The 26,388-nt window shown below is 45.2% G+C and overlaps 1 protein-coding gene across 4 annotated transcripts in view; it reads right to left on the reverse strand.

Annotated features, from left to right (window-relative positions):
• Nucleotides 1–6,346: 6,346 nt before the first annotated feature.
• Nucleotides 6,347–26,388, reverse strand: part of Rubcn (rubicon autophagy regulator) — a 58,592-nt gene continuing 38,550 nt past the window's right edge. For all 4 annotated transcript variants that reach the window (XM_012952003.2, XM_004671714.2, XM_045147575.1 and 1 more), the window contains 10 exons: nt 26,111–26,212; nt 18,333–18,393; nt 16,686–16,818; nt 15,543–15,688; nt 14,605–14,669; nt 13,942–14,180; nt 11,568–11,629; nt 10,983–11,136; nt 9,137–9,230; nt 6,347–8,921 (listed from right to left, as the gene is read on the reverse strand). In XM_012952003.2, the coding sequence (XP_012807457.2) occupies nt 8,743–8,921; nt 9,137–9,230; nt 10,983–11,136; nt 11,568–11,629; nt 13,942–14,180; nt 14,605–14,669; nt 15,543–15,688; nt 16,686–16,818; nt 18,333–18,393; nt 26,111–26,212 (1,235 nt within the window). In that variant the 3' untranslated portion in view covers nt 6,347–8,742. The remainder of the gene's footprint in view (nt 8,922–9,136; nt 9,231–10,982; nt 11,137–11,567; nt 11,630–13,941; nt 14,181–14,604; nt 14,670–15,542; nt 15,689–16,685; nt 16,819–18,332; nt 18,394–26,110; nt 26,213–26,388) is intronic.

Consider the following 26,388-nt stretch of genomic DNA (forward strand, 5'->3'; position numbering starts at 1 on the left):
GCTGTGCGGTACAGTAGACATTGATGTTGTCCAGTGAGCGCGCTGCGCTGCGCTGTGCGGAAATCACTGAACTGCTCCCCCAGCCATGAACTCACTGACATTCTCACCCACCACTGGGCACACTTAGCTGCATTGTGTAGTAGATGGTAATTGTCAACAAACCGAGCTGCATTCTAGTAGATCCTGAGGTCCTTCCCTCCAGAGGGCAGATGGAGCTGTGCTCTATAGTAGACGCTGACATTGTCCCCCACCAGGGAGCCGACTGTGCCTTGCTGTGTGGTAGAAACTAACATTCTCTCCCAGCAGTCTTCCGACTCAGCTGTATCACGTAGCACACGCTGCCCCCTTGCCAGTGAGCAGACTGAGCTGTGCTGCATGGAAAACACTAAGGTTCTCCACCTGTGAGCAGACAGAGCTGCCCTGCGTAGAAGAAAATGACATTCCCACCCACAACTGAACAGAAAGACCTGTACTGTATAGAAGACGGTAATCCTGACACCCCTCAGTGAGCAGACTGAGCTATGCTGTGCAGTAGAGACTGGCCTTTCTCTTCCAGCAGTGAGCTGACTGGTCTGTGCTATGTAGACACTAACGTTCACACCAGCCATGACCACACTGATCTATACTATATAATAGACACAGATTTGCTCCTCACCACAGAGCTGACTTCCCTGTAATGTATAGTAGACACTGGTATTTTCCCCACCAATTAGCAGACTGAGCTGCACTCTATAGGAAACACTGACTTGAGCCAGGCGTGGTGGTGGATCGCCATGAGTTCAATGCCGCCCTGAGACTCCATAGTAAATCCCAAGTCAGCCTGGTCTAGAGTGAGACCCTAACTTAAAAATCCAAAAAAAAGAAGAAGAAAGAAAGAAAACACTTAACTTTCTCCCTTCTCCCCAACCAGTAAGCAAACTAAGCTGTCCTGTATACTATACACAGACATGATCCCCACCAAGAAGCAGACTGCATGCAGTCCTGAACAGTAGACCATGACGTCCTCCCCTCCACCCAGTGTGCAACTCAGCTGTGTTGTATAGCAGTCGTTTTCGCCCCCAAAGCGAGGATGCTTAGCTGTACTCTATAGTAGACGCTGACACTGTCCCCCACCAGTGAGCTGACTGAATTGTGCTGTATAGTAGACAGTCATGTTTTCACTCACCAGTGAGCAGACTGAGCTATTTTGAACAGGAGACACTGACACATTCTCACAACTGAGCTGACTGGACTGAACTGTATTATGTATAGTAGACAGTAATGTTGTCACCAAGCCATGGGCTGACTGAGCTGCACTGTATAGGAGACTCCTGTAGGTGGTTTTTAGCCTGTCACATTCTGTTTGCAGACTATTCGGTGATCCTGCTGACCCTATGTTTTGAGAAGGATACCTGTGCCTTATCCTGTAGTACTGGGAACAGTGCTTGTGGTGTCTGTTCTCCAGTGTTAGGAAGGTCTAATATTCATCTATAGCCATAATCTGCACAAACTCTGCATGAACCCTATACACAGAACTGTTCTAATAACAATCCTGCAAGCTGCTGCCTCTGGGCCCTTGTGCAGAAGAAATCACCTGGAGTCCCCTAGTTCTGTTGACCTTCCCCAGTCTCAGCTCAGTGCCTCAGCACCAGTCATTCAGGACCCGGAAGCAGGGTCAATTGGCACCCAGCAGGTGATGATGCCAACAGGGTGGCGCCCAACATGGGGCACCTGACCTAGGCACAGTGGAACCAAGGAAGGCTGGAGAGGTATGTGGTTCTGGAAAAGCTGCAAGGAACCCACTCCAGGACGACAGGGTAAACATGGGTCAAAGCTAGAGTAAAAGGGTGGATTATATGCGCTTTGTTGCACAGCATGCTGAAAACATTAGGAACAGCAACAAAAAATTTTTTATGAACTCTGAATTATATAGATAAGTATTGCTACTGGCTATCTCTGCAGGGCACTCTGCAGATGCAACAGTGGAAGGAAGTTTTAAAATCTTTGAAGCAAGCTCACTGGAGAAGTAAAATTATTCCTCTAACTATTTGGTCTTTGTGCAATCTTACTACTTTAGCTCTCCAGCCATTACAAACTGCTACCCCACCTGTAGCTGGAGACCCCAAGGGTCCCACAGGCACTGCAAGAGATAAAACTTAATTATGAGGAGGATGGTCTGCCCTCCGCACCCCACCATTGAGGAAGATGAAAAACCTCAAGCCGCCTCTTTGCTTTGAATGGTAAAATCACAGGTTTAAAGTCAACAGATTACAAACAAAAAATAAGCCGAGCGGGGTAGCACACACCTTTAATCCCAGCACTCGAATCCCAACACTTGGGAGGCAGAGGCAGAGGATCACCATGAGTTTGAGGCCACCCTGAGACTCCTTAGTGAATTCCAGGTCAGCCTGGGCTAAAGTGAAACCATACCTCAAAAAAAAAAAAAGGAATGAATACATAAATAAAAATTAAAAATATTATTCTTCAGCCCCGGACCCAGAGACTTAAGGGGGAATGTCAAAGAATTCAGTCTTGAGGACACTCCAATAACATGCCACACACAGTAAGAAATGAGAGGAGGAGGGTACGGGAGTACAGTTTAGATGGGGCAGGCCCAGTCAAAGGATAGGGAATTATATATTCAAACTTCAAAAAGAAAAAAAAAAATAAGATTTTTTTTCTTGTTTGTTTTTCTCTCTAGTCCAGGCTGACCTGGAATTCACTATGTAGTCTCAGGGTGGCCTTGAACTCAGTGATCCTCCTACCTCTGCCTCCCGAGTGCTGGGATTAAAGGCATGTGCCACCACGCCCAGCTATAAAAAATAAGAATTTCTTAACAGAGCAGCCAATATTCAAGTTAAACAGCTGCAGCAAAAGAATAAGGAAAAATTTATAATGAGCTTCCCTTTCTTCCTTCCTTCCTTCCTTCCTTCCTTCCTTCCTTCCTTCCTTCCTTCCTTCCTTCCTTCCTTCCTTCCTTCCTTTCTTTCTTTCTTTCTTTCTTTCTTTTTTCCCAAGGTAGGTTTTCACTCTAGCTCAGGCTGTCCTGGAATTAACTATGTAGTCTCAGGGTGGCCTTGAATTTACAGCAATTCTACCTATGCCTCCCGATGCTGGGATTAAAGGTATGCGCCACCACACCCGGCTTCTTCTGTTTTTCTTTTTTTTTTTTAAATATTTTATTTTTATTGATTTATTAGAGAGAGAAGAGGCAGGTAGAGAGAAAGAGACAGAAGGCATGCCAGGGCATCCAGCCACTGCAAATGAACTCCAGACACGTGGGCCAGCTTTGCAGGCAAGAGTCTTAAATGCTAAGCTATCTCTCTCTCCAGCCCATCTTCTGTTATTTATTTATTTAAGAGCAACAGACAGAGGCAGAGAGAAAGAAAATGGGTGCACGAAGGCCTTTAGCCACTGCAAACAAACTCCAGATGCATGTGCCACCTTGTACATCTGGCTTACGTGGGTCCTGGGAAATGGAGCCCCGAGCTGGGGGTCTTTAAGAGGCAAGCGCTTAATCGCTAAGCCATCTCTCCAGCCCTGTCTTCTGTTTTAAAAGGAAGGATGATAGCATAGGATTCTAAATATATATATAATTTGTGGCCACTTTAATTTTTCATTATATTTTTGGTATACTAAAAGTGTGAATGTAAATGTTTAATGATATATTAAAAAGCCTTGTACATACATATTTATGAACTTAAGTTGTCCTAAGTTTTAATTTTTTTAGTTTTTCAAGGTAGGGTCTTACTCCAACCCTGGCTGACCTGGAATTCACTATGGAGTTGCAGGGTGGCCTCAAACTCACGGCAATCCTCCTACCTCTGCCTCCCGAGTGCTGGGATTAAAGGCGTGTGCCACCACGCCCAGCTAAATTGTCCTAATTTTTAAAACCCTGTAAAAATATTATCTTTATATTTATTATATGTTTCATGAAATCTTAAATGTTACTTGTTTAGGTGATATACTATTCGTTGTAGTGTTCACATGACTATAAAGGTTAATATTAGATACATAGATTTTGATGATTTCCTTCCAAAACAGGTTTTAAAATAATTGTAATTAGAGCTGAAGCAATGGCCTGCAAAGCCAAAGGACCCAGGTTCAACTCCCCAGGACCCACAGATGCACAAGGGGGCACACGCATCTGGAGTTCATTTGCAGTGGCTGGAGGCCCTGGCATGCCTATTTCTCTTTAAAAAAATGGTATTTAATTTTTCAATTGTCATAGCTAATAAAAATATTAAATACCTCTAATATACATTAAGGGTCATTTAATTAATTGGTTACAATGGATTTCTTTTTCAGGATAGATATACAAGTAAGCAAAACAGTCTTTATTTTATAAGCTTGTTGGGGATTTTTATGTTAAACATCTTTTTTTTTTTCTTCAAGGTAGGGTCTCACACTAGCCCAGGCTGACCTGGAATTCACTATGTAGTCACAGGATGGCCTCACAGAGATCCTCCTACCTCTGCCTCCCAAGTGCTGGGATTAAAGGCATGCACCATCTCAACTGGCTAAATGACTTTTTGACAATGGAGATTTCAAATGACTCAATTCCAAAAAAATGGTGACATTCAGAATCTCAGTGGGCCAATTTGAGTGTAATATATATATGGGCTACTTTTGTTTATATTTTTATAATGCTTATATATTATCAAACTGATAAATCATCATATAAAAATATACTGTTGTTAATCCAGATTCCTTCTAAAGGCTAAACATCAAACACCAAGACAATGAATTATTTCTGTTAATTAACATATTTAACTTATTTCTGTTAATTAACATATTTGAGTGAATATTTGCCTAGAGGTATACAGAGTAACCACTGAAAAATGCTTTATATAGCAAGAATGCCAAGATGTTCTGCCGTGTGGGATTACTTAAGTGTTATGAAGATAATAATTATTTAACTTTGTGATTTTTTTTTTCCAAGGTAGGGTCTCACTCTGGCCCAGGCTGACCTGGAATTCATTATGTAGTCTCAGGATGGCCTTGAACTCTTGGCGATCTTCCTACCTCTGCCTCCCGAGTGCTGGGATAAAAGGCATGCACCACTATGCCTGGCATAATAATTTAATTTAGCCTGACAAATTTATAAGCTATAAATTTTATTTGGTCTTTGTGGAATATATATGTGTGTGTATATATATGTATGTCTATGTTGTATATTGCTGCTACAGTAATGTTGCCCTCAGTGGCTGTCAGGCTAGCATTGAGAGCAGCACTCATGTTTAAATTGCCACTTCCTCTATAATGTCTCCTGGGTGCTGGCAGGTGTGCTAAAAGCGGCTTGTCTCATGCTAGGCACTTGGCTATTCCATTCACAAGATTCCTACATTGGAGCCAGTGCGTCAACTCTGCTTCCACAAATACAACTCCTGATAATGAACCAGGAGTGTGGACGGTAATGTCAGAGACATTAAGACATATGCAATCTAAAGGGACGGCGTGGGGGCTGGGGAAATGGTTTAGCAGTTAAGGCATTTGCCTGTGAAAGGATCAAATTTGCTCCAGTTTACCGTTAGGCCTAAGTTTCAGTTTCCTGGAGAGACAGGCAAGACTTCTGGGAAAAAACACAAAGGATGTATGTCCAAGGCGGTGGGCTCTGGAGGCTGAGTCAGTTTCTAGAGACATGTCCCTTTCGGAACCCTTTGCGCCTTCTGCCCCAACCAATCAGAGATGTACAACTTTAACTGCTGCTTGCCTAGCCAATCATTTTAAAAAAGATTACCTAACCCACCTGGAATTCCCCTAGTTGTGTTCCTCTTGGGGCCATTTTGTGTGAATGGTTGACCCCCACATGCTGGCTGTCTCTGCAGAATAAACACTGTTTTTACATACTATTTGGGTTTGGGGGTCTTTCTTCAGCGATTCTTGGACCCTTACATCTGCAAAGCTTAAGGATCCCAGTTCAATTCCCCAGGACCCACATAAGCCCGATGCACAAAGGGCACATGCGTCTGGAGCACGTTTGCAGTGGCTAAAGGCTCTGGCATGCCCATTCTTCTGTTCTCTTTATCTGCCTCTTGCTCTCAGATAAATAATATTTTAAAAGGGAAGGTGTGGAGAAGGTGAAAGAAAAGTGAAAGGTCAGAAGCATGTAGCCCAGGCTGGCCTTGAATTTATATTGGTTCTCCTACCTCAGTCTTCGGAGAGCTGGGATTAAAGGTGTGAGCTACCACACCTGGCCAAAACTCTTGTTTTTCTTGGAGGACCATGTCACACATGTGTGCCTTCAAACACATAAACACACACACATCATAATAGATGAATAAATAAACAAAGCCAAAGATAATGATAATAATAAAACAAAAACTCAAGAGTCATGTGGGGAGACTGCACAAAAACCACAAGTAAATAAATGGCAGGATTTAATTTCCTTAGTTTATTAAAGAGGATTATGAACGGTTAAGCTGTCCAAGAATTACAGCAAGTAAAAACCCAGTTTAAGACACAAGTTGTACACAAACACGACATCTCCGGTTACTCCTTTATGTTAATTTAACAAAAGCTCTACAACCTTGGCAGAGAAGTCATTAACAGCCTCATTCAAGTGGAAACTGGAGTTCTGCTTCTCTGCAATGTGCGGAGTTTTGTCTTCGCCTTGTTAGCAAACTCCTTTTCCCTTTGGGTACAGTCAGGAATGCTTCCTCCCTCCCGCCTCACTCAGAAGGAACTCCCTTCAGTGCATATAGAAGCTTCTCCCACAACAGTGGGGGACTTTCAGATATGGTTAAATTGCAAAGTGCTTTCAAAACACCCCTCTTAGGCCCTCTCTCCCCCACTCCCCTAAAAATAAATAAAGAGGCATTTGGACAGTAACGGCAGCACAGGGTCAGTCAGGGGTACTAAGACAGATAGAATCTAGAGGGAAGGCGAGGAGGAGGTGAAGGAGGAGAGAAAGGCCAGGCGCATGTAAGACTTGAGCTCAGTTTTCACCCCATGTTGATAGGAAACAGGCAGGAGAACAAGACGGCATGCTCTCCTCCAGTGTAGTGACTTGGAGTACGCAGCTGGAGTGGAAATTTAGACCCACGTCGAAAGCGGAGTTGATCATTCTTACAAACCCTAACGTGTAGTGACATCTGCATTTCAAGGGTCATTCTCAAAGCTCCTTCAGAGATGCCATGATTTCTCATCAGCCTTTCAAAACAGGCGTGGCCTTGGCTTTCAGAGCTGCGCCCAAGAAGCGGCCAGCAGCTCCTGTGTCTGATTAAGCGCCGCAGCCCAACACCGCCGTCAGCTCCTAAGCATGAGGCAGAGCCTTTGGCTGTTACTGCAAAGCGTGCCCCCCACCCCCCACTCACTGGGAGACCCCTTGCTTCCTCCATTCAGGTACTTATCAGCTTCCACCAACCATGTGCAACTTTCTGCTTGGCTTCTTGGGCCTGTGCCCAGGCCGACATTTTCCCTCTGACAACCAACTGTGGGAAGACAGGTACACAGAAAGAAGCCCATTCCAGAACAAAACCACCATGGACTCCCGTTCACAGAGCTGCCCTGACCAGTGTTTCACGGGAGGTTAGGAGCCATAATAAATTAAAGGGAACCACAAACATACCTGGCCCAGGCCAAGAACTTTTCCCACCAAGCCACACATTCAATTATGGGGAAAGCATGTTAAAATCAGAAATATGAAAAGAATGATTTAACATATATTAACCAGGCTAGATAAAGAGTTAAGTGCATAAATGGTATAAAGGCTCTTGTTATCTCAAGAAAGCAGAATGTTCACATTCAGAGCTAAGTTCTCCAATGCTGCCAATAGTGGAAGGTTGCTTCCAAATGGAGAAAATGAACGAAGGCATGAGATTAGCCAGCAGGGCTCTCTCAGCTCTGCTGGAGGACGGGAGCAGAGCGGTGACGGATCAGTGGCCAACTCAGGACAGTTCAGTAAGGAACCCATTAATGATGGTGGGTGGGGTTTGCTCTCACCTCGAGTTGGCAACGGAGACTTGCCTGAGCTTGAAGGAGCATGCCTGTACTCAAAAGCCAGGTGAACCGAGAGACTGAACAACCAAGGGGAGGCTGGCAGCTCCTCGGTCTGAATAAATGCTCCTTGAGGAATGGCTGTAGCCTCAATCATGCTTTTGGCAAAGGCTACACAACCTGGCTTATGCCTCGCTTATGCTCATTAAGAGCTTCAAGCCCACCAGAGTACATAGAGCCAGTTTAGGCCATCATGAATGCCTAAGAGATTGCAAGGTCATGGAAAGTCATGGCTGCCTCCTTGAGGTCTCAGGATTCTGGGCAGTACTGCTTCTGTTGGTGAGCACACCCTCCCCCAAATACCTAAGTAAATTGGGCAAAATGCCCACAATGTAGTGCCATTCTCTTGGCTTGGCTTCTTGTCTCTCTCAGGCCTGGGAGAGCAAGCTCCATCTCCTGTCGGCAGCAGAGGAGAAGAGCTGGTGGGAGGAGGCCTGGCTCAGCAGCTAGAGGCAGATCTGGTCCTGGGGAGGACAGCACCGAGTCTCCCAGGCACTCCCCGGACAAGAGGCGCCAGACGCCTCACTGAAGGACCCATGTTTAAATTCTGACGGAAACACCTGGTGCCTGCACATATCTGTCACAACACACTGGACCCATCAACCTAACAAAGGTCGAATGACTTGGACGTTAGACAAGTAATAATAAAAAAAAAAAAAAAGAATAATTTTTTTAAAGGCCCCCAAGGGGGGAAGTCCTTGAAAGTGTGGCTCAGTTCTGCATCATGTGTAACCCTAGTCTCTTAAAGGCCTTAGTGTGCACTCCTCAGGTGGTCTCCAGGACAGTGGCTTCCAGTGCCAAGGCTTCACTGGGCTCCTCCTCATAGTCTGACATGTAGGACTCCAGGCTCTGCTTGGCCAGCAACTCCCGCCGGGCCTGCAGCCGCTCACACCGAGGACAGCGTCCAGACTTGAAGCAAGCTTTATGGTAACACGCTCTGCACTCTACCCGGGTTGAAAAGGTGAGAGAAGAGAACAATCCGAATTATTTCAGGCTCCGTGCACCTTGCCGCCACAGCCCCTTCTCATGGGCACGCTTGGGGGTCCGGTGGCGGAACGGGGAGCGGCTCACTCAGCCCTCATGCTTGCTAATGGGTGGCTCACGGTGATCAACTGACTTTCTGTTGAGCCCCGCTTACCCCACCGGCTCGAGCTCTCACCTTCGCAGGTCCGGCACTTGTGCAGCTCAAAAGGAAAGATGACATCATCCTCATTCTGGCAGAACTCACAGATGAAGCCCTTGGCTTGGCAGAGCTGGGGAGGAAAGACGGGAGCAAGGTGAGGGCCTGGCACAGGAGGGTGGACTCCAGGGAGGGGCTGGCGAAACCTAACTAAGCCTTGGAGAGGATGAAGGGTTCCAGTGCACACAGGGAAGACACCTAGGGATACACTTATTAACAAGACAACCAAACAAGGGCCAGGGGCTGGGCAATGCCAGGCAAGGCTAACAGAGAGGCAGAGACTTGACAAGGCCTCTCACTACAGCAGCTCTCCACGAAGAGAAGATGGAGGGCTTCCTCACACTGATGCGGCAGCCTGTGCACCATGAAGCAGGAAGCACTGCTAATGAAGACACCGATGCCACCAGCCTCTTCTCCAGTTATCATGCCGCACATTCAACTCCCTGCCTGTACAGCATTCCCTATGCATGGAACTTTAATCCCAGAAGTGCCACAGAAACACAAAGCAAAGCCGAGATGGGTACATCTAAAAATGTTATTTCCTAAAAAGCCGGGCGTGGCGGCGCACACCTTTAATCCCAGCACTCGGGGGGTGAGGGGGGTGTGGGAGGGGGAGAGGTAGGAGGATTGCCGTGAGTTTGAGGCCACCCTGAGACGACATAGTGAATTCTAGCCTGGCCTAGAGTGAAACCCTACCTCGAAGAAAAAAAAAAAACTAATAATTTCTTGTGCTGCAGAGATGGCCCAGCAGTTAAGGCACTTGCCTGCAAAGCCTAACAGCCTGGGTTAAATTCCCAGTACCCACGTAAAGCCAAGTGCACAAAGTGGCATATTCATCTATAGTTCGTCTGCAATGGCTAGAGGCCCTGGCATGCCCATATGCACTCTTTCTTTCTCTTTTGCTCTGTATATCACTGCTTGCAAATAAAATTAAAACTAAAAAAAAAAAAAAAATTTGAGCTGGAACAATGGCTTAGCAGTTAAGATGCTTGCCTGGGAAGCCTAAGGACTCCTGTTCTGCTTTCCAGGTACCATGCAAACCAGACACACAGTGACACAGCATGCAAGGTGACGCATGCGCACAAGGGGGGACATGTGTCTGGAGTTCAACTGGAGTGATTGCAGGCCCTGGCCTATCAATTCTCTTGGGCTTGCCTTAAAAAAATTTCTGGATTTCCAGTATGTTGAGTGTCTCATAAAATGATAATAACTTGCACTTGTAGAATAGAATTTTTGCAAAATGCTATCACATAAATTATTCCAACAGTCCTCAAGAAGTACAAGGGGAAAGGACAGTATCTATAGCTATTTTCATTTCAGAGAGGACTGTGGATCTTTTTTTATTTTGGTTTATTCAGATAGAGTTTTGCTTTAGCCCAGGTTGACCTGGAACTTACTATGTAGTCTCAGGCTGGCCTCAAACTCACAATGATCCTCCTACCCCAGCCTCCCAAGTGCTGGGATTAAAGGCATGAACCACTACACCCAGCACAGGAACTTTTTTTTAATTTTTTTTTATTTTGGTTTATCCAGGTCGGGTCTTGCTTTAGCCCAGGCTGACCTGGAATTCACTATGTAGCCTCAAGGTGGCCTTGAACTCATTGGCGATCCTTCTGCCTCTGCCTCTTGAGTTCTGGGATCAAAGGCGTGCGCCACCACGCCTCGCCCAAGCACTTCTTAATTCTCATTAACCTAGGGAACAGCAACCCTGTCCAGTTTCTCTCTGTGTCAACTGGCCATCTCTACAGCTAAATGGCAAGAGTCTTGAGTCCACCAACTCCTGTATCCCTAAGCAAGGGCTCAGGGTAGAGCGAGGCTTTCTCACCATGCATCGCTCCACATGGGAAGCCCCTGCTCTGGTGAGCTCGGCAAGCCGGGGCCCCAGCTCTCCCCTCTTGGTAGCTGTCAGGTCGTTCAGCGAGTATAGGTGGAGATCCTCTGTCAGGTGGCCTGGGACTGTGTCAAAGGAATCCAAAAGCCTACAGAAATTAAGAGGAAGTGTGGGTGGGGAGCAATGAACATTTTGTATGGTACATCCCAGGAGAAAATTCCCTTCAGCAGGGGAGATTAGCTACTGGGGGTGGGCAACCCTTAGCCAGCCCAGGTGCCCCACGCCACCCAGCTTTCTCCCACACTACCATGTGCGTGAATGACAGAAGTTTGTTTATAACCCTCTGCACTTACCACGCCAACTTGAAAAGAGTACTGTTCTGGCCCTGGACAGAATAAGCACAGATATTCCCTCCAGAGAGGACAGAGATACAATTACACCTATGGCTTCTCCTTTAGCAGCTCTGGACATTTTGCAATCCCTCTTCCCCACCCTCTTTCAGGTAATACTGCTTTCAGGTCAACTGCTGGGATATGCCCCTTTCAGAGACAAACACTCTGGCCTCCACACAAGACTCACTCTTTGGCCAGTCGGCATGTCTTAAACATGTTCTTCATGTGACACAGCTGAATCCGCAGCAGCTGAAGAGACAGACGTCGGGTGGAGAAGAGGAGAGAATGGACTGTTAGAAAGGCAGACAATGTCTTCAAACGCAGGGCCAGAGGCTCTGCTGCAGCAGCTACAGCTGGATTGCCTTCTACACCTCTACTCAACAGCTCATTCAAAGTGATCTCTAGCCAAGGAAAGCCCTCTCCCAGGTCGGCATACTCATCCAAACACACAGCCGCCAGCAGCTGAGAACTATGGAATTCACACTTCTGCTCCTTCCTTAATATTTTCAGTGAATGGAGAAATTCCACATTTGACCTCAAATGCTACCTATAGCTTCAGAGCTGCAGTTACCAAGTTTGAGGTGTTGACTAAATGTGTACGTGGGAAACGAGAGAGCTTAAGAAAGCACCTAGGGACTAGAGAGATGGCTCAGCAGTTAAGGCTCGTCACTGCAAAGCCTAAGGACCTGGATTTGATTTTCCAGTATCCTCCTATAGCCACCTGCACAAAGTGGTGTGTGTATCTGGAGTTTGTCTGCAGCAGCTGGAGGCCCTAGCATGCCCATTTTCTCTGTCTTTCTTCTATCTCTCTCCACTTGCAAATAAGTAAATAATTTACTTGTTTCTTTTTAAAGAAAAGGATATTACTGAAGATTCCACGAGCCTGAACTATACAGTAACTGAGAAATCAAGCTGAGCTGAAAACCTGCTCCCTGTAGGCCAGCTGATAGAAAGCTGAAAAAAAGTTGCTCTGGGGCTGGAGAGATGGCTTAGCGGCTAAGCGCTTGCCTGTGAAGCCTAAGGACCCTGGTTCGAGGCTCCATTCCCCAGGACCCATGTTAGCCAGATGCACAAGGGGACGCACGCATCTGGAGTTCGTTTGCAGTGGCTGGAAGCCTTGGCATGCCCATTCTCTCTTTATCTGTCTCTCTCCCTCTCTCTGTCACTCTCAAATAAATAAATAAAAATGAACAAAAAAAAATATATATATATAAAGTTGCTCTGCACGTATCCCTATGGTAGACAGAAGTCATGAGAGGTGAAACCAGTGGGACACTGCAAACTCAAGTTTGGCCAGCTAGGCCAAATGACCAAACCGGTGGAACAGTGGCAGGTCCGCTATGGAGGAAACCAACTGCTCTCGAATTGGACTGGAGGCCAATGCTACTTTCACTTTTGGTTAGAAAAGCTTCTCTTTTCAGATAGCAGTGACCACTGGGATGAGCCAAAAGGCAACACAGTGTTGAGAAGTGACAGAGGAGTGTTCCACACTGAAATATCTTTATGATATCTTGCAAGGCTCAGGGTCCATTGCAAAAGAGGTGGTGGAAAGAATGTAAGAGCTAAAGGGTAGGACTGCTCACAACGCAATCATTCAGACACAAAATGGCCTGCACATCCATGAACTCTCAGTGCTTAGCACTATCTTCACAAGACCCTCATAACAGGAGGAAAAGATGATGACATCAAAATAAAAGAGACTGGAAGGGGGAGGGAAGATGATGGAGAGTGGAGTTGTGAAGGGGGAAGTGGGGGAGGGGAGGGAACTATTATGGTTTATTGTCTGTAAGCATAGAGTTGTTAATAAAAAAAATATTTAAAAAATAGCTGGGTGTGGTGGCGCACGCCTTTAATCCCAGCACTCAGGAGGCAGAGGTAGGAGGACTGCCATGAGTTCGAGGCCACCCTGAGAATCCATAGTGAATTCCAGGTCAGCCTGGGCTAGAGTGAGACCTTACTTCAAAAAACCAAAAAAAAGTTAAAAAAAAGAAAGTACCTAGGTTGGGCGTGGTGGCGCATGCTGTTGATCCCAGCACTCAGAAGGCTAAGGTAGGAGGACGCCTATGAGTTGAAGGCCAGCCTGAGACTACATAGTGAATTCCAGGTTAGTCTGGGCTACAGTGAGACCCTACCTCGAAAAACAAAACAAGCTGGGCGTGGTGATGCATGCCTTAATCCCAGCACTTGGGAGGTAGAGGTAGGAGGATCGCCATGAGTTCGAGGCCACCCTGAGACTCCATAGTGAATTCCAGGTCAGCCTGGGCTATATAGTGAGACCCTACCTGGAAAAATCAAAAAACAAACAAAAAAAAAAAAAGAAAAGAAAAACAAAACAAAACAAAACAAACAAAACAAAACAAAAAAAAAACACTGTAAGAGGCTAGGGTATTGCTAGATGGTAAAGTGCTTGCCTAGTATGCATAAGTTCCATGCTGGCTTTAAATCCCAGCATCAGGAAAAAAACAACACGGAGCAAGGAGCAAGAATCCCAGAAGCCCTGTGTAAACAGAGAGGGAGGAGGGAGAGGTTAGCATCACGAGTTTTCATTTCAGAAGTCTTACCCGGACTTGATTGAGCAGCTTGACCTTCCTATAAAGGGCACTATTGATGTCCTGCACATTGAAGAGTGGGTCGTTCCAGATCTTAAGGAGCAGGTCCTTGGAGAAATTGCTGATATAGTACTTGCTGAAGTCCCACTTGCGCAACACCCGGCTGGGGATGACCATCTGGGCGTTCTCGTGGCAGCACTGGCAGAAGAACCTGCCCAGGTACTCACAGTACCGCAGCCGCTTGATATAATCTGGAAACACGGCAGAGTCAAAAAAGCAGTGTGACTTCCCACCTGTCGGCTGGTAGGGCAGCTCTGTTGAGCCTTCAGAGGACGGGAGGAAGGGCCAAGGGGCTTCTAGCCACTCTGGGCGAGCTCTCCAAAGCTGAAAGAAAGTCACACTGCAGGGCCTATGGCTCCTACGTCCCTCACGGAAGCCAGTAAGGAAACGAAGCCCACCACAGCTGATAAGACCTAGTCTCTAAGAACCCAGCTGCAACTGGCCAATTTCCCCAGGACACAGTTCTGATAATGGGCTGCTCCCTAGCATAACTTCCATACCCTTGTCAGCTCTTTCTCCCCAAGTCTGCTCTGTCACCTCCTCTTACTACCTCCGATGGGCGTGGGGGAGAATGAGGCTCTTGGAATCAGCAGTGTCGTGCCAGAGGAAACTCACCAGGCTCAGTTCGGATGCCGCATCCTGCACAGCGGTAATTCTGCTTGGCTACAGCAATCTTCCTCCTACAGACGGTGAAGGGGGGATTAGCAGACAGCAGCAAAACGGGGCCACTGAAGTGTGAAGGACGAGGACACAAGGAAGATTTTTGTTAAGGATGGAAGAGAGGGATACAACAGTTGAACAAAATGAGAACATACTGAAGGAACAAATTCAGACAATAGAAGGAAAAAAAGCATCTTTATATATTTATTTATTTACAAGGAGAGAGAGATAGAGTGTGTGTGTGTCTGTGTATGGGCATGCCAGGTCCTCCAGCCATTGCAAACAACCTCCAGATGTATGTGCCACTTTATGGATCTGGCTTTATGTGGGTACTGGGGAACCGAACCCAGGCTGACCTGCTTTGTATTGTAAGCAAGGCCTTTAACCACTGAAAAGTGTCTCCAGTCCATCCATCTTAAAAAGAGAAGAAGCCAGGTGTGGTGGCACATGCCTAAACCCAGGACTCAAAATGGAGAGGTAGGAGGATCGCTGTGAGTTAGAGGCCACCCTGAGACTACATAGTGAATTCCAGGTCAGCCTGGGCTAGAGTAAGACCCTACCTTGAAAAACAACAAACAAACAAACAAACAAACAAATATATATATATATGCATATATATACATGTATACAGAGACAGAGAGAGAACGGAGCAAGCTCAAAAGTATTGGGAGGTGTCAACAGGCTGGAAGTAACACTGTTATAAATGCCTTATTTCCAGTTAGGTTTGGTCTGGGAAGGACTTAGATCAAAAGAACTTACCCTCTGCTTTTAAGTGAACATGTTGAACTGTGTGGAAAGTACAAATGGAGACATAAGACAAGAGGGTGAGCAGACAGACCTGACAATCTAAACACGTATCCATTTTCCAAAGGACAGAGCCACTGGGTACTCACGTTGGAGCTGGATGAACATTAAAAATTATCTGAGGCCTAGGTGGAGCCCACTCCAGGTTGCCACGAACACGGATACGCAGCTTATAGATGTCTGCGTGCTGCCCATCATCTGGCGAGATGGGCAGTGAATCAGGAATAGGCAGGAGCTGCAGGAAGAAAGCACAGGTGAGCGAACGTGGACAAGCTGGGCAAATACATATGCTTAAACCTTCTGGCCACCACAGAAGCACAGCTGACAAAACACAGGTAGGAATTATCACAGGCTAAGGACCTCAGGGAACCTTGACCTCAAAGCAAACCAGTTAGTACCGAGCTACTGGAAGCAAAACATGAGGCTTCAAGAAACAAGTAGAAACAGCATCCCAGGGTGCCGGCACCCAGTGCTGATGCAGCCCTGCAGCATCCTCACAGGCGCTGCAGACCTTAACTATTCAATGGCAGAGCAGAGTGGGACAATTCACTTTTGCATAGTGTAGTAGACAGCTTCTCGATGCTGGAATGAGCATCCAGCCAGTGTTTGTGGGAGGAAGCTTACAGATCCAGGGGAAGTTCCATCTATGGCAGAAGAAGCTGGCTCCCTTTCACAGATCCAAGCAGAGAGAAAACCTACTACCACCAAACAGCACACGCCAAAAAGCAGCAAGCACAAAGTGGCAGAAAGCGGGACCCCCCAGAGCTCAGACTGCTCCCTTACACCTTTGGGCTAGAATTCAGATCCACTCCCTAGGGACACCTTAGGGCTGGGCTCCAGGATCCACCCCCAGGGACACCTCCTCAATCCAGGTGGCTGGAGATCCAAGTTACAAGTTTAATTTTAACACCTGAGTCAATGGGGGACATATTCAAACTACCACATATGATATCTCAAAGTGGGCACCAAAATACGACTTCTTCCTCATTACTAGCAGAGCAGTTAAGTAGAACAGGACCACAAAGGAGCTATCACATCCTATTTTGATAATTGCCAGAGAAAACCTAGGCAATAAATTCATTAATTATTCATTCAGCCAGCACCTTTGTAACAAACAGTTGTTATGAATAAGGAAGGGCACAGGCTCATTCCAGACTGGGGCTTCATAAGAAAGGCAAACACAGCCAGAAAGGTCGGGAGCTCCCAGGCGGGCCACGTTCCCAGGAGCCTACCTTCTGAGGCGCGTCGTGCTCTGGGACTAGCCACTCCAGCTCCGAGGCCGCTGGAAGCTGCATCCCTTCAAACTGCTTCAGAAGTCCCATAGCCACTGCCTCAGCAGATGTGGAATGCAGAAAGCAATGGGAGCTGGAAAGGAAAAGCATTAAGCAGAGAGAAAGCTTAGGGGGCAAACAGGAAGATCAGAGGTTTCCCCTTAGGATCTGAGACCATATGCAGTAATTGCTCAAACTAGGAACAATTTCTTTTGTTTTTCTTTTGTCTTTCTCCCTTCCTTCCTTTTCTTTCTTTATTTCTTTTTCTTTTTCTTTTTTTTTTTTTTTTTTGGTTTTTTGAGGTAGGGTCTCACTTTAGCCCAGGCCAACCTAGAATTCACTACGTAGTCTCAGACTGGCCTCAAATTCACAGCAACCTTCCTACCTCTCTCTTCCGAGGGCTGGGATTAAAAGCATGTGCCACCATGCCTGACTGCTTAAATTTTTTTTTTTTTTTTTGCAGTTTTAAAATTGTTTATTTGTTTATTTATTTGACAGAGAAACAGGGAGGGAGGGAGGGAGAGAATGGGCGCGCCAGGGCTTCCAGCCACTGTAAATGAACTCCAGACACATGAGCCCCCATGTGCATGTGGCTAACATGGGTGCTGGGGAATTGAACCTGGGTCCTTTGGCTTTGTAGGCAAACGTCTTAACCACTAAGCCATCCCTCTAGCCCTCAATTTATTTTAATTTTAATTTAATATAATTTTGCCGTGTCAGGGCCTCAGCCCCTGCAATGGAACTCCAGACACTTGCACCACCTAGTGGGCATGTGTGACCTAGCACTTGCACGACTTTTTTTTTTTTTCTTCCCGAGGTAGAGTTTCACTCTAGTCCAGGCTGACCTGGAATTCACTATGTAGTCCAAGTGCTGGGATTAAAGGTGTGCGCCACCACACCCAGCTCTTGCCTGACATTTGTGTGCTTGGCTTATGTGGAGTCTAGAGAGTGGCTCGAACATGGGTCCTTAGGCTTTGCAGGCAAGCATTTTAACTGCTAAGTCATCTCTCTGGCCCTCTGTTCAATTTCTTTAAACATCTTCAGACCCACATGTATAGTAAAAATAAATACTGCTCTTATAGTCTTATAGCCTTAAGTTCAAATCCCAACTACCAACAGTATGTGGCATGGTTAGTTAAGAGAACTATAATTTCCTCTCTGAACTACAGTTTCTTTAACTGTAAACTGGAGACTATAATGCCTGTTTATAAAGTGAGTAAAGCTGCCAACATACTGCCCAGGTGAGCTAGTTTACACGAAAGATCTATTCTTTCTTCCCTTGGGTGGCCACCATCAGGCAGGCTTGCCACTTGAATCTTGCCTCCTAAAATGGGATGGCTTTACCTGTAGCCTTTCCCAACCACAGGCCAGGAACTGGGTTTGTTTCTCCATGTACTCCAAAGGCACTAAAAAGGAAAACACAGCCGGGTGTGGTGGCGCATGCCTTTAATCCCAGCACTCGGGAGGCAGAAGTAGGAGGATCACTGAGAGTTCGAGGCCACCCTGAGACTCCATAGTAAATTCCAGGTCAGCCTGGACTAGACCCTACCTCAGAAAGCCAAAAATAAATAAATAAATAAAAAGAAAAAAGCAAACAAAAGCACTTACAAGTTCTGGGAGGAGATGGAGGATTTGCTGTTTGAGGCTGTGCTTCTTCCTACGTCAGCATCTAAATGGAAACAAGAGACACTGTGACAGGAAGCAGAAAAGAATAATGGAAACCGTGGCGTGGTGGTGTCAGCTAAGCATGCAAGGTGGCAGGCAGGTGCCACAAGCTACACAGGATAACAGGCTGGTGAAGCTCGAGAACTTAGACTCTGGCTCTCTCCAAGTCACAACCAGGCTGAACTGGTGACATGCACAGCCCTGAGAAGGTCAAAGTGGTTACAAAAGTGGTTAAAACACCCACTTAGATCTGACGGAAGATGGTGACTGAGCATTAAATTTGGCCACTCAGGCCAAATAAGCCAATGGCAGCAATAAATGGCACATCTGTTATGGAGGAAACCAACCACTCTCCAATTGGACTGGAGGCCCGTTCCATGGGAGGGAATACATCCCTGATACTGAAAACCTACAACAGGGGTAGTCATGAGCCCTAGGGGTGAATGTCTGCTGCTGTCTGGTTAAATGTATATACTATGTTCATCAAACTGCCTGGTAAGCACTTCATACTTATATATTAATGCTACTCTCACTTTTGGTTAGAGAAGCTTCTCTTCAGATGGCAGTGACCTCTGGGATGACTCAAAAGACACCAATGTGCTGAGAAGAAGTGACAGGAGTGCTTAGTATTGCAATATCTCTATCATACCTTCCAAGGTTCAGGGTCCATTGTGGAAAAGGTGGCAGAAAAATGTAAGAGCCAAAGGAAGGATAGGACTCTTTACAACGTGCTCCTCCACACACAAAATGGCCTGAATATCCACAACCTCACAGTGCCTGACACTACCTACACAAGACCCTCATAATAGGAGGAAAAGATGATGACATCAAAATAAAAGAGAGACTGATTGAGAGGGGGAAAGGGTATGATGGAGAATGGATCTGCAAAGGGGAAAGCATGGAGAGGGAGAGAATTACTATGTATTATTGTCTACAATTATGGAAGTTGTCTTTTTTTAAAAAAGCTAATAATTTCATAGTATTGGTATAAAACCTGTCATGTGTACAAAAATTTTAAGGTTTCCAAATTGGAGAAGGAAGGACTTAAGGAAGACCAAATAATGGTATGTCTTATGAATAAGGCTGTTTGAATAGGTGCTGATGTAAATTAATGTTAGAATAAAATGTAACCGCTCAGAAACAGAATAAAAAGAATCTCATTAACTCATTACTTTTATTTCTCTAAACCTTGATTTAACCTCTGTAATTATGTAAATTTAAAATTCTAACAGTTGGAGCTGGGTAGATGGCTTAGCAGCTAAGGCACTTGCCTGTGAAGCCTAAGGACCCAGGTTCGATTCTCCAGGTCCCACATAAGCCAGATGCACATGGTGGCGCATGAGTCTGGAGTTCATTTGCAGCAGCAAGAGGCCCTGGTACACCAATTCTCACTTTCTCTGTTTCTCTCCCCTCCCCTCTGTCTCAAATAAATAAAAATAAAATCTTTTTTAAAATTCTAACAGTTCACAATCATAAACAATTGTATTAATATGACTAAGATTTCTGGTTCATGAAACTAAGTGTTCCTAATTACAAGTTCTGAGTTATATTTTCAAATCATTTTGAATAGATAACTTTCCTTCTTTCAGCTAGTCCCACCTACTGAAAGCCTCTTTGAATGACAGAGCAATTGATAAGGTCAAACATTTATAGCAGTAACACCTAACTGTATATGAAATATTTAGAAGAGATAGCTCTCTCAAAGTTGGCTCTGCAAATTCAAAATTCAAAAGAGACACAAGGCTTCATGCCATTCTACGCTACCTTTGCTATGTGAACGAAGCTATCCAGTCTTGGAAGGAGCCTACATAGCAGAAGATACAAAGTCCACTCCTGCTGGGTACTTGTGCTACAGTTGTGAACCCCAAGACCTGAGAGATAGGTTTGAACTAAAATTCCTACTCTTGAGCTGGGCGTGGTGGCACACACTTTTAATCCCAGCACTTGGGAGGCAGAAGTAGGAGAATCGCGGAGAGTTCGAGGTCACCCTGAGACTACATAGTGAATTCCAGGTCAGCCTGGGCTAGAGTGAGACCCTGCCTTGAAAACCCCAAAATAAAATACAATTCCTAATCTGACTCTTTCTAAACTTTCACTACCTACATGAGTCACATGACTACTTAATCTAAAATTGTCATTGCAGGGAAAAATAAACAAGAACAAACTTAATGTGAGGGCCGTTAAGAGTTATAGGAGATACAGTACCTAAATTGTTCCTGGGTTATGTTCAATCTTTCCTATTAGTTCTCCAGACCATTAGTCCCTGTAACCCTGACAGGTACTACATGGTCAAATACAAAAGCAGCTTCTCCTACATGCCCATCCACGTTTCCAACACGGGATACCAAGGAACACGGAGGCTACTGAAGCTGAGAGTCCACTCTTAGTCAGGTGAGTCAGGTCAGACCTTCGCTACCATCTGTGTGATAATAATTATAAAAGGGGTCCACCCTTTCGTTTTCTGAAAGCAAGTAGATTGGTAAGAAGACGTCTATACCGCATGTTTTGGGGATTTGGACCAAACTTCTGCTCTAAAAAGAGGGAATGGAGCTGGGGAAATGGCTTAGCAGTTAAGGAGTTTGCCTGCGAAGTCTAGGGACCCCAGTTTGATTCCCCGGGGACCCATGTAAGCCAGATGCACAAGGGGGTGTATGCATCTGGAGTTCGTTCATTTGCAGTGGCTGGAGGCCCTGGTGTACCCATGTTCTCTTTTTTTCTTTTTCTTTTTTTTTAAATTTATTTATTTGAGAGCGACTGACAGAGAGAGAAAGAGGCAGATAGATAGAGAATATGCACGCCAGGGTCTCTAGCCAATGCAAAGGAACTCGAGACGCGTGCGCCCCTTGTGCATCTGGCTAACGTGGGTCCTGGGGAATTGAGCCTTGAACCGGGGTCCTTAGGCCTGACAGGCAAGCACTTAACTGCTAAGCCATCTCTCCAGCCCAAGCTCTTTTTTTTTTTTTTTTTGGTTTTTCGAGGTAGGGTCTCACTCTAGCCCAGGCTGATCTGGAATTCACTTATGGAGTCTCATGGTAGCCTCGAACTCATGGCAATCCTCCTACCTCTGCCTCCTGAGGGCTGGGATTAAAGGCATGTGCCACCACGCTCGGCTGCTCTCTTTTTTCTATCTGCCTCTTCCTCTCTTTCTCTCTAGCAAATAAAATATTTTAATTTTTTTTTTTTAAAGAGGGAATGATTTTTACAAACTTATATACACAGGTAAGGCTCACTCTAGCTTAGAAGAAAGTTAATGCCACTTCTTAAAACCTAAGATAGTGGTACTCAAGTAGATACTTTTTTTTCTTTTTCTTTCTTTTTTATTTTATTTTATTTTTTTTTTGTTTTGTTTTTTGAGATAGGGTCTCGCTCTAGCCCAGGCTGTCCTGGAATTCACTATGTAGTCTCAGGGTGGCCTCAAACTCTCTGTGATCCTTATACCTCTGCCTACCAAGTGCTGGCATTAAAGGTGTGCACTACCACACCTCTTGCTAAGTAGAGACATTTTTGACTGTGGACAGGATATTGCTAGCATTTGGTGTGCAAAGGCCAGTGATGATAGGAAACACCTCATGCATAAGACAGTCCCTCAAAACAAAAGAATTCCAGGACCTAGAGGTTGAGAAACCCTGCTCTATGGTCATTTCCCTTAAGGATGTCTGTTCTGAGCCAACAAGAGAATTTGTTGATTAACTTCAAAAATAGTTCAAACAAGAATGCACGCTGTGGGCTGGAGAGATGGCTTAGTGGTTAAGGTGCTTGTCTGCAAAGCCAAAGGAAGGGTAGGACTCCTTACAACGTGCTCCTCCAGCCATAAAATGGCCTGGATATCCGTGACCTCACAGTGCCTGACACTACCTACACAAGACCATCATAATAAGAGGAAAAGATCATGACACCAAAATTAAAGAGAAACTAATTGAGGGGGAAAAGGAATAAATGGAAAATAAGTTTGTGAAGGGGAAAGTGGGGAGTTGAGGCAGTTATCATGGTTTATTTTCTATAATTATGAAAGCTGTCAATAAAAAAAAAAAAAGAATCTATGGCTTTCATGGATGAAACTTACAGAACTATGTCCTCTAATCATGACGCGGTCATTGGCATTTTGAAATCAGAACAGCTGTGGTTGTTCACATTCAGCAAGACTCCCACAAGGCTGGGTGTATTAATATTCCCTCACAGGATGGGAGGAGCTGTCGTAGTGGTGCATGCCTTTAATCCCAGCACTGGTGAGGCAGAGGTAGGAGGATTGCCACTGAGACTACATAGCAAATTCCAGGTCAGCCTGGGCTAGGGCGAGACCCTACCTTGGGAAAAAAAAAAAAAAGAGGTGAGATCACTAAAAGCTCCAGACCCTCACTCCCCCACATACCTGTAATCAATCCTATCCTAGCTACACATGGTCATGGTCTTCGAAGGTGTTAGTGTCTAGGAGGTGGAAATCTGGAAAGTTAACTGAAAGGACTCCATCCATGCAGCTTTTAGAAGAATGTCTCCCATGCTGGGGTGGGTTTTTTGGTGATGAAGCTGTTTTGGGGTCACCTACATTTCTATAAATAACTCTCCTCCCATGCTAAAAAAATAATAAATAAATTTTACACAGCGGTAAAGAAAAATGAAATTTGCAGGAAAATGGATGGATCTGGATAGGATTATACTAAGTGAGGTAACCCAGGCCCAGAAAGGCAAATGTCACATGTTCTCTCTCATATGTGGATCTTAGTTACAGATGATTGGACTTCTGAGTGAGTAGGAAGAAAACTCAGTAGCAGAGGCCAGAAAACTAGAAAAGAGATAGAAAGGGAGGGAGGGGAGGACTTAATAGGATGGTATTTTATATATGTAAGTAGAAGAACAGATTAATGAGGGTGAAAAGGCCTAAGTGAGGTCAGGGGAAGAGATTGAGTAAAGGAAAGGTAGAGGGAGGGTTAATCAAAATCTAAGAGGATATAAATAAGTCATAAGGAAACTTACTGTTTTGGACAATGGAACACTCACAGCCATAGATTGTTACTAGAAAATTTTCAGTGCCAGGGATGGGATACCTTCCAGTGAGTTGTTGGCCAGGGAGATCCCTGGTGTCCTCAAAACATTAAAGGCTATTGCCGAGGTCCTTGGTTTCCCATCAGGAAGAGATGGTAAGACCCTATTGCTGAAGACTGCACACACTTGGGCTGCAAAGTCACTAAGAAATCCTGTTGGAATTGAGCTGAAAACCTCTATGTAGACCAACTGACAGAAAGCTGGAAAAAGGCAATCTGCATGCAGGTCAATGGGAGAGAGAGAAATCACCAATGAAGATACTCCACAGTGGACACTGCCAGCCTTAAATTTGGCCAAACAGGCCAAATGAGCCAATGGTGTAATAGTGGCATGTCTGTTAAGGGGGAAACCAACTGCCCTCTAATTTAATTGGAGGCCCACTCCATGGGAGAGAGGGAATACATTCTTTTTTTTTTTTAATTTTTATTTATTTATTTATTTGAGAGCGACAGACACAGAGAGAAAGACAGATAGAGGGAGAGAGAGAGAATGGGCGCGCCAGGGCTTCCAGCCTCTGCAAACGAACTCCAGACGCGTGCGCCCCCTTGTGCATCTGGCTAACGTGGGACCTGGGGAACCGAGCCTCGAACCGGGGTCCTTAGGCTTCACAGGCAAGTGCTTAACCGCTAAGCCATCTCTCCAGCCCGGGAATACATTCTTAATACTGAAAACCTACAACAGGGGTAGTCATGAGCGCTAGGGGTGTAACATCTACTGCTATCTATACTATATACTATGCTCACCAAACTGCCCGGTAAGCACTTCACACTCATATATTAATGCTACTCTCACTTTTGGTTACAGAAGCTTCTCTTTTCAGATGGCAGTGACCTCTGGGATGACTCAAAAGACACCAATGTGCTAAGAAGAAGTGACAGAGGAGCGCTCAGCACTGTAATATATCTCTATCACACCTTCCAAGGCTCAGGATCTAATGCAGAAGAGGTGGCAGAAAGAATGTAAGAGCCAAAGGAAGGATAGGACTCCTTACAACATGCTCCTCCAGACACAAAATGTCCTGGATATCCCTGACCTCACAGTGCCTGACACTACCTACACAAGGCCATCATAATAGGAGGAGAAGATGATGACATCAAAATAAAAGAAAGACTGAGAGGGGGAAAGGGTATGATGGAGAGTGGAATTGCAAAGGGGAAAGCATGGAGAGGGAGCACGTTGTAAGGAATCCTACCCTGCTGTGCCCATTCTCTCTCCCCAATCCAAATAAAAAGAACAGGCCTATTCAGGGAGGGCCCTGATGCCCCCAAAACATTATAGGCCAGTGCTGAGGCCCTTGGTTTCCCACCAGGAATCGATGGTAAGATCATGGTGCTGGAAAGAAGTGACTAGAATATTGAGTAATATCTCGATCACACCTTCCAAGGCTCAGGGTCTAATGCGGAAATGGTGGCGGAAAGAATGTCAGAGCCAAAGGAAGGGTAGGATTCCTTACAACATGCTCCTCCAGACACAAAATGGCCTGGATATCCATGACCTCACAGTGCCTGACACTACCTACACAAGACCATCAGAATAGGAGGAAAAGATCATGACATCAAAACAAAAGAGGGACTGATTGAGAGGGGGAGGGGATATGATGGAGAATGGAATTTCAAAGGGGAAAGTGGGGGGAGGGAGGGAATTAGCATGGGCTATTGTTTACAATCATGGAAGTTTTAATTATGAAAAATTAAAAATTAAAAAAATAAATTTGAAAAAAAAATTAAGCCCAATAAATGTATTGGTTTACCAAGATGGGGTTGGAATTATTTCTTTGGTCTGTCACTGATGCCCTATCTGGGATGAACAGAAGTAATGTTATGGGGACATTAATCTGATTGGAGACAAACGCCTTCTTAGTGGTGGCTCTCCCTTTCTCTGCACTGACACTTCTAGCAAGGCTGTGAGGCAACTGTAACACAGGATTAAAGTTAAAGCTCTGCTTTTTTGTAAGCTTGATATCTTTCTTTTCTTTCTTCCCATTGATTCTTCTCATATTTTTTTTCTAAGATTGCAGTAAAGGTCCTTTTGAATATTTTGAAACAATTTCACTTGTGTTATAGGCATAGAATACAGTTCTGATTTTTGTGATGTGGCTCAGCCCAAAGAGCTTGAAGGAGGAACCTGAGAAGCGAACAGAAAGATGCAAATGACCAACAAGCACCAGGGGAATTTCAAGAGCCAGCCACCTGGAACAGTTCCTTTCAGGGTTCTCTTCTGTGAATTTTAATTTTTTTGGGGGGGGGCAAGAAAAGCCATCATTGAGCTGGAGAGATGGCCTAACAGTTAAGGTGCTTAGGTGCTTGCCTGTGGAACCTAAGAATACATGGTCGAATCTTCAGGTCCCATATAGCCAGACGCAAGTGGTACAAGCATGCAATGTTGCAATACACCACAGGGGGCGCACGTGTCTGGAGTTCATTCACAGAGGTGGAAAGGTCCTGGTGCACCCATTATCTCTCCCTCTCTGTTTCTCTCTCTCTCTCTCTCAAAAATAAAATAATAATAATAATAAAGAAAAACTATCCCTTATAGTAACTAACAACATTGGATCATACACCATAATGAAGATGTACTTAGTCTCTCAGCTTGTTTCCAAATTAAAAAAAACAAGTAATAAAAGTTCCCTTGTTAAAACAAACAAACAAAAAACAACAAAAGAAAAACCTGTCACTTCTTACCTTGTATTTCAAATTCATTGACTTCATCAGCAGATCCAGAGTCAGAGAACTGTGCAGAATCATGTGAACTAAACTGGGAGCTGCTGGAGGTAACCTGAAAGCCTGATACATTAAAAAATAATATAAGAGAGGGCTGGAGAGATGGCTTAGTGGTTAAGGCAGTTGCCTGCAAAGCCTAAGGACCCAGATTCATTTCTCCAGTACCCACATAAGCCAGATGCACAAGGTGGCACATGCGTCTAGAGTTTGTTTATAGTGGCTGGAGGCCCTGGCGCACC

This window comes from Jaculus jaculus, chromosome 4 (genome assembly GCF_020740685.1).
Source record: "Jaculus jaculus isolate mJacJac1 chromosome 4, mJacJac1.mat.Y.cur, whole genome shotgun sequence".
Classification (NCBI taxonomy): domain Eukaryota; kingdom Metazoa; phylum Chordata; class Mammalia; order Rodentia; family Dipodidae; genus Jaculus; species Jaculus jaculus.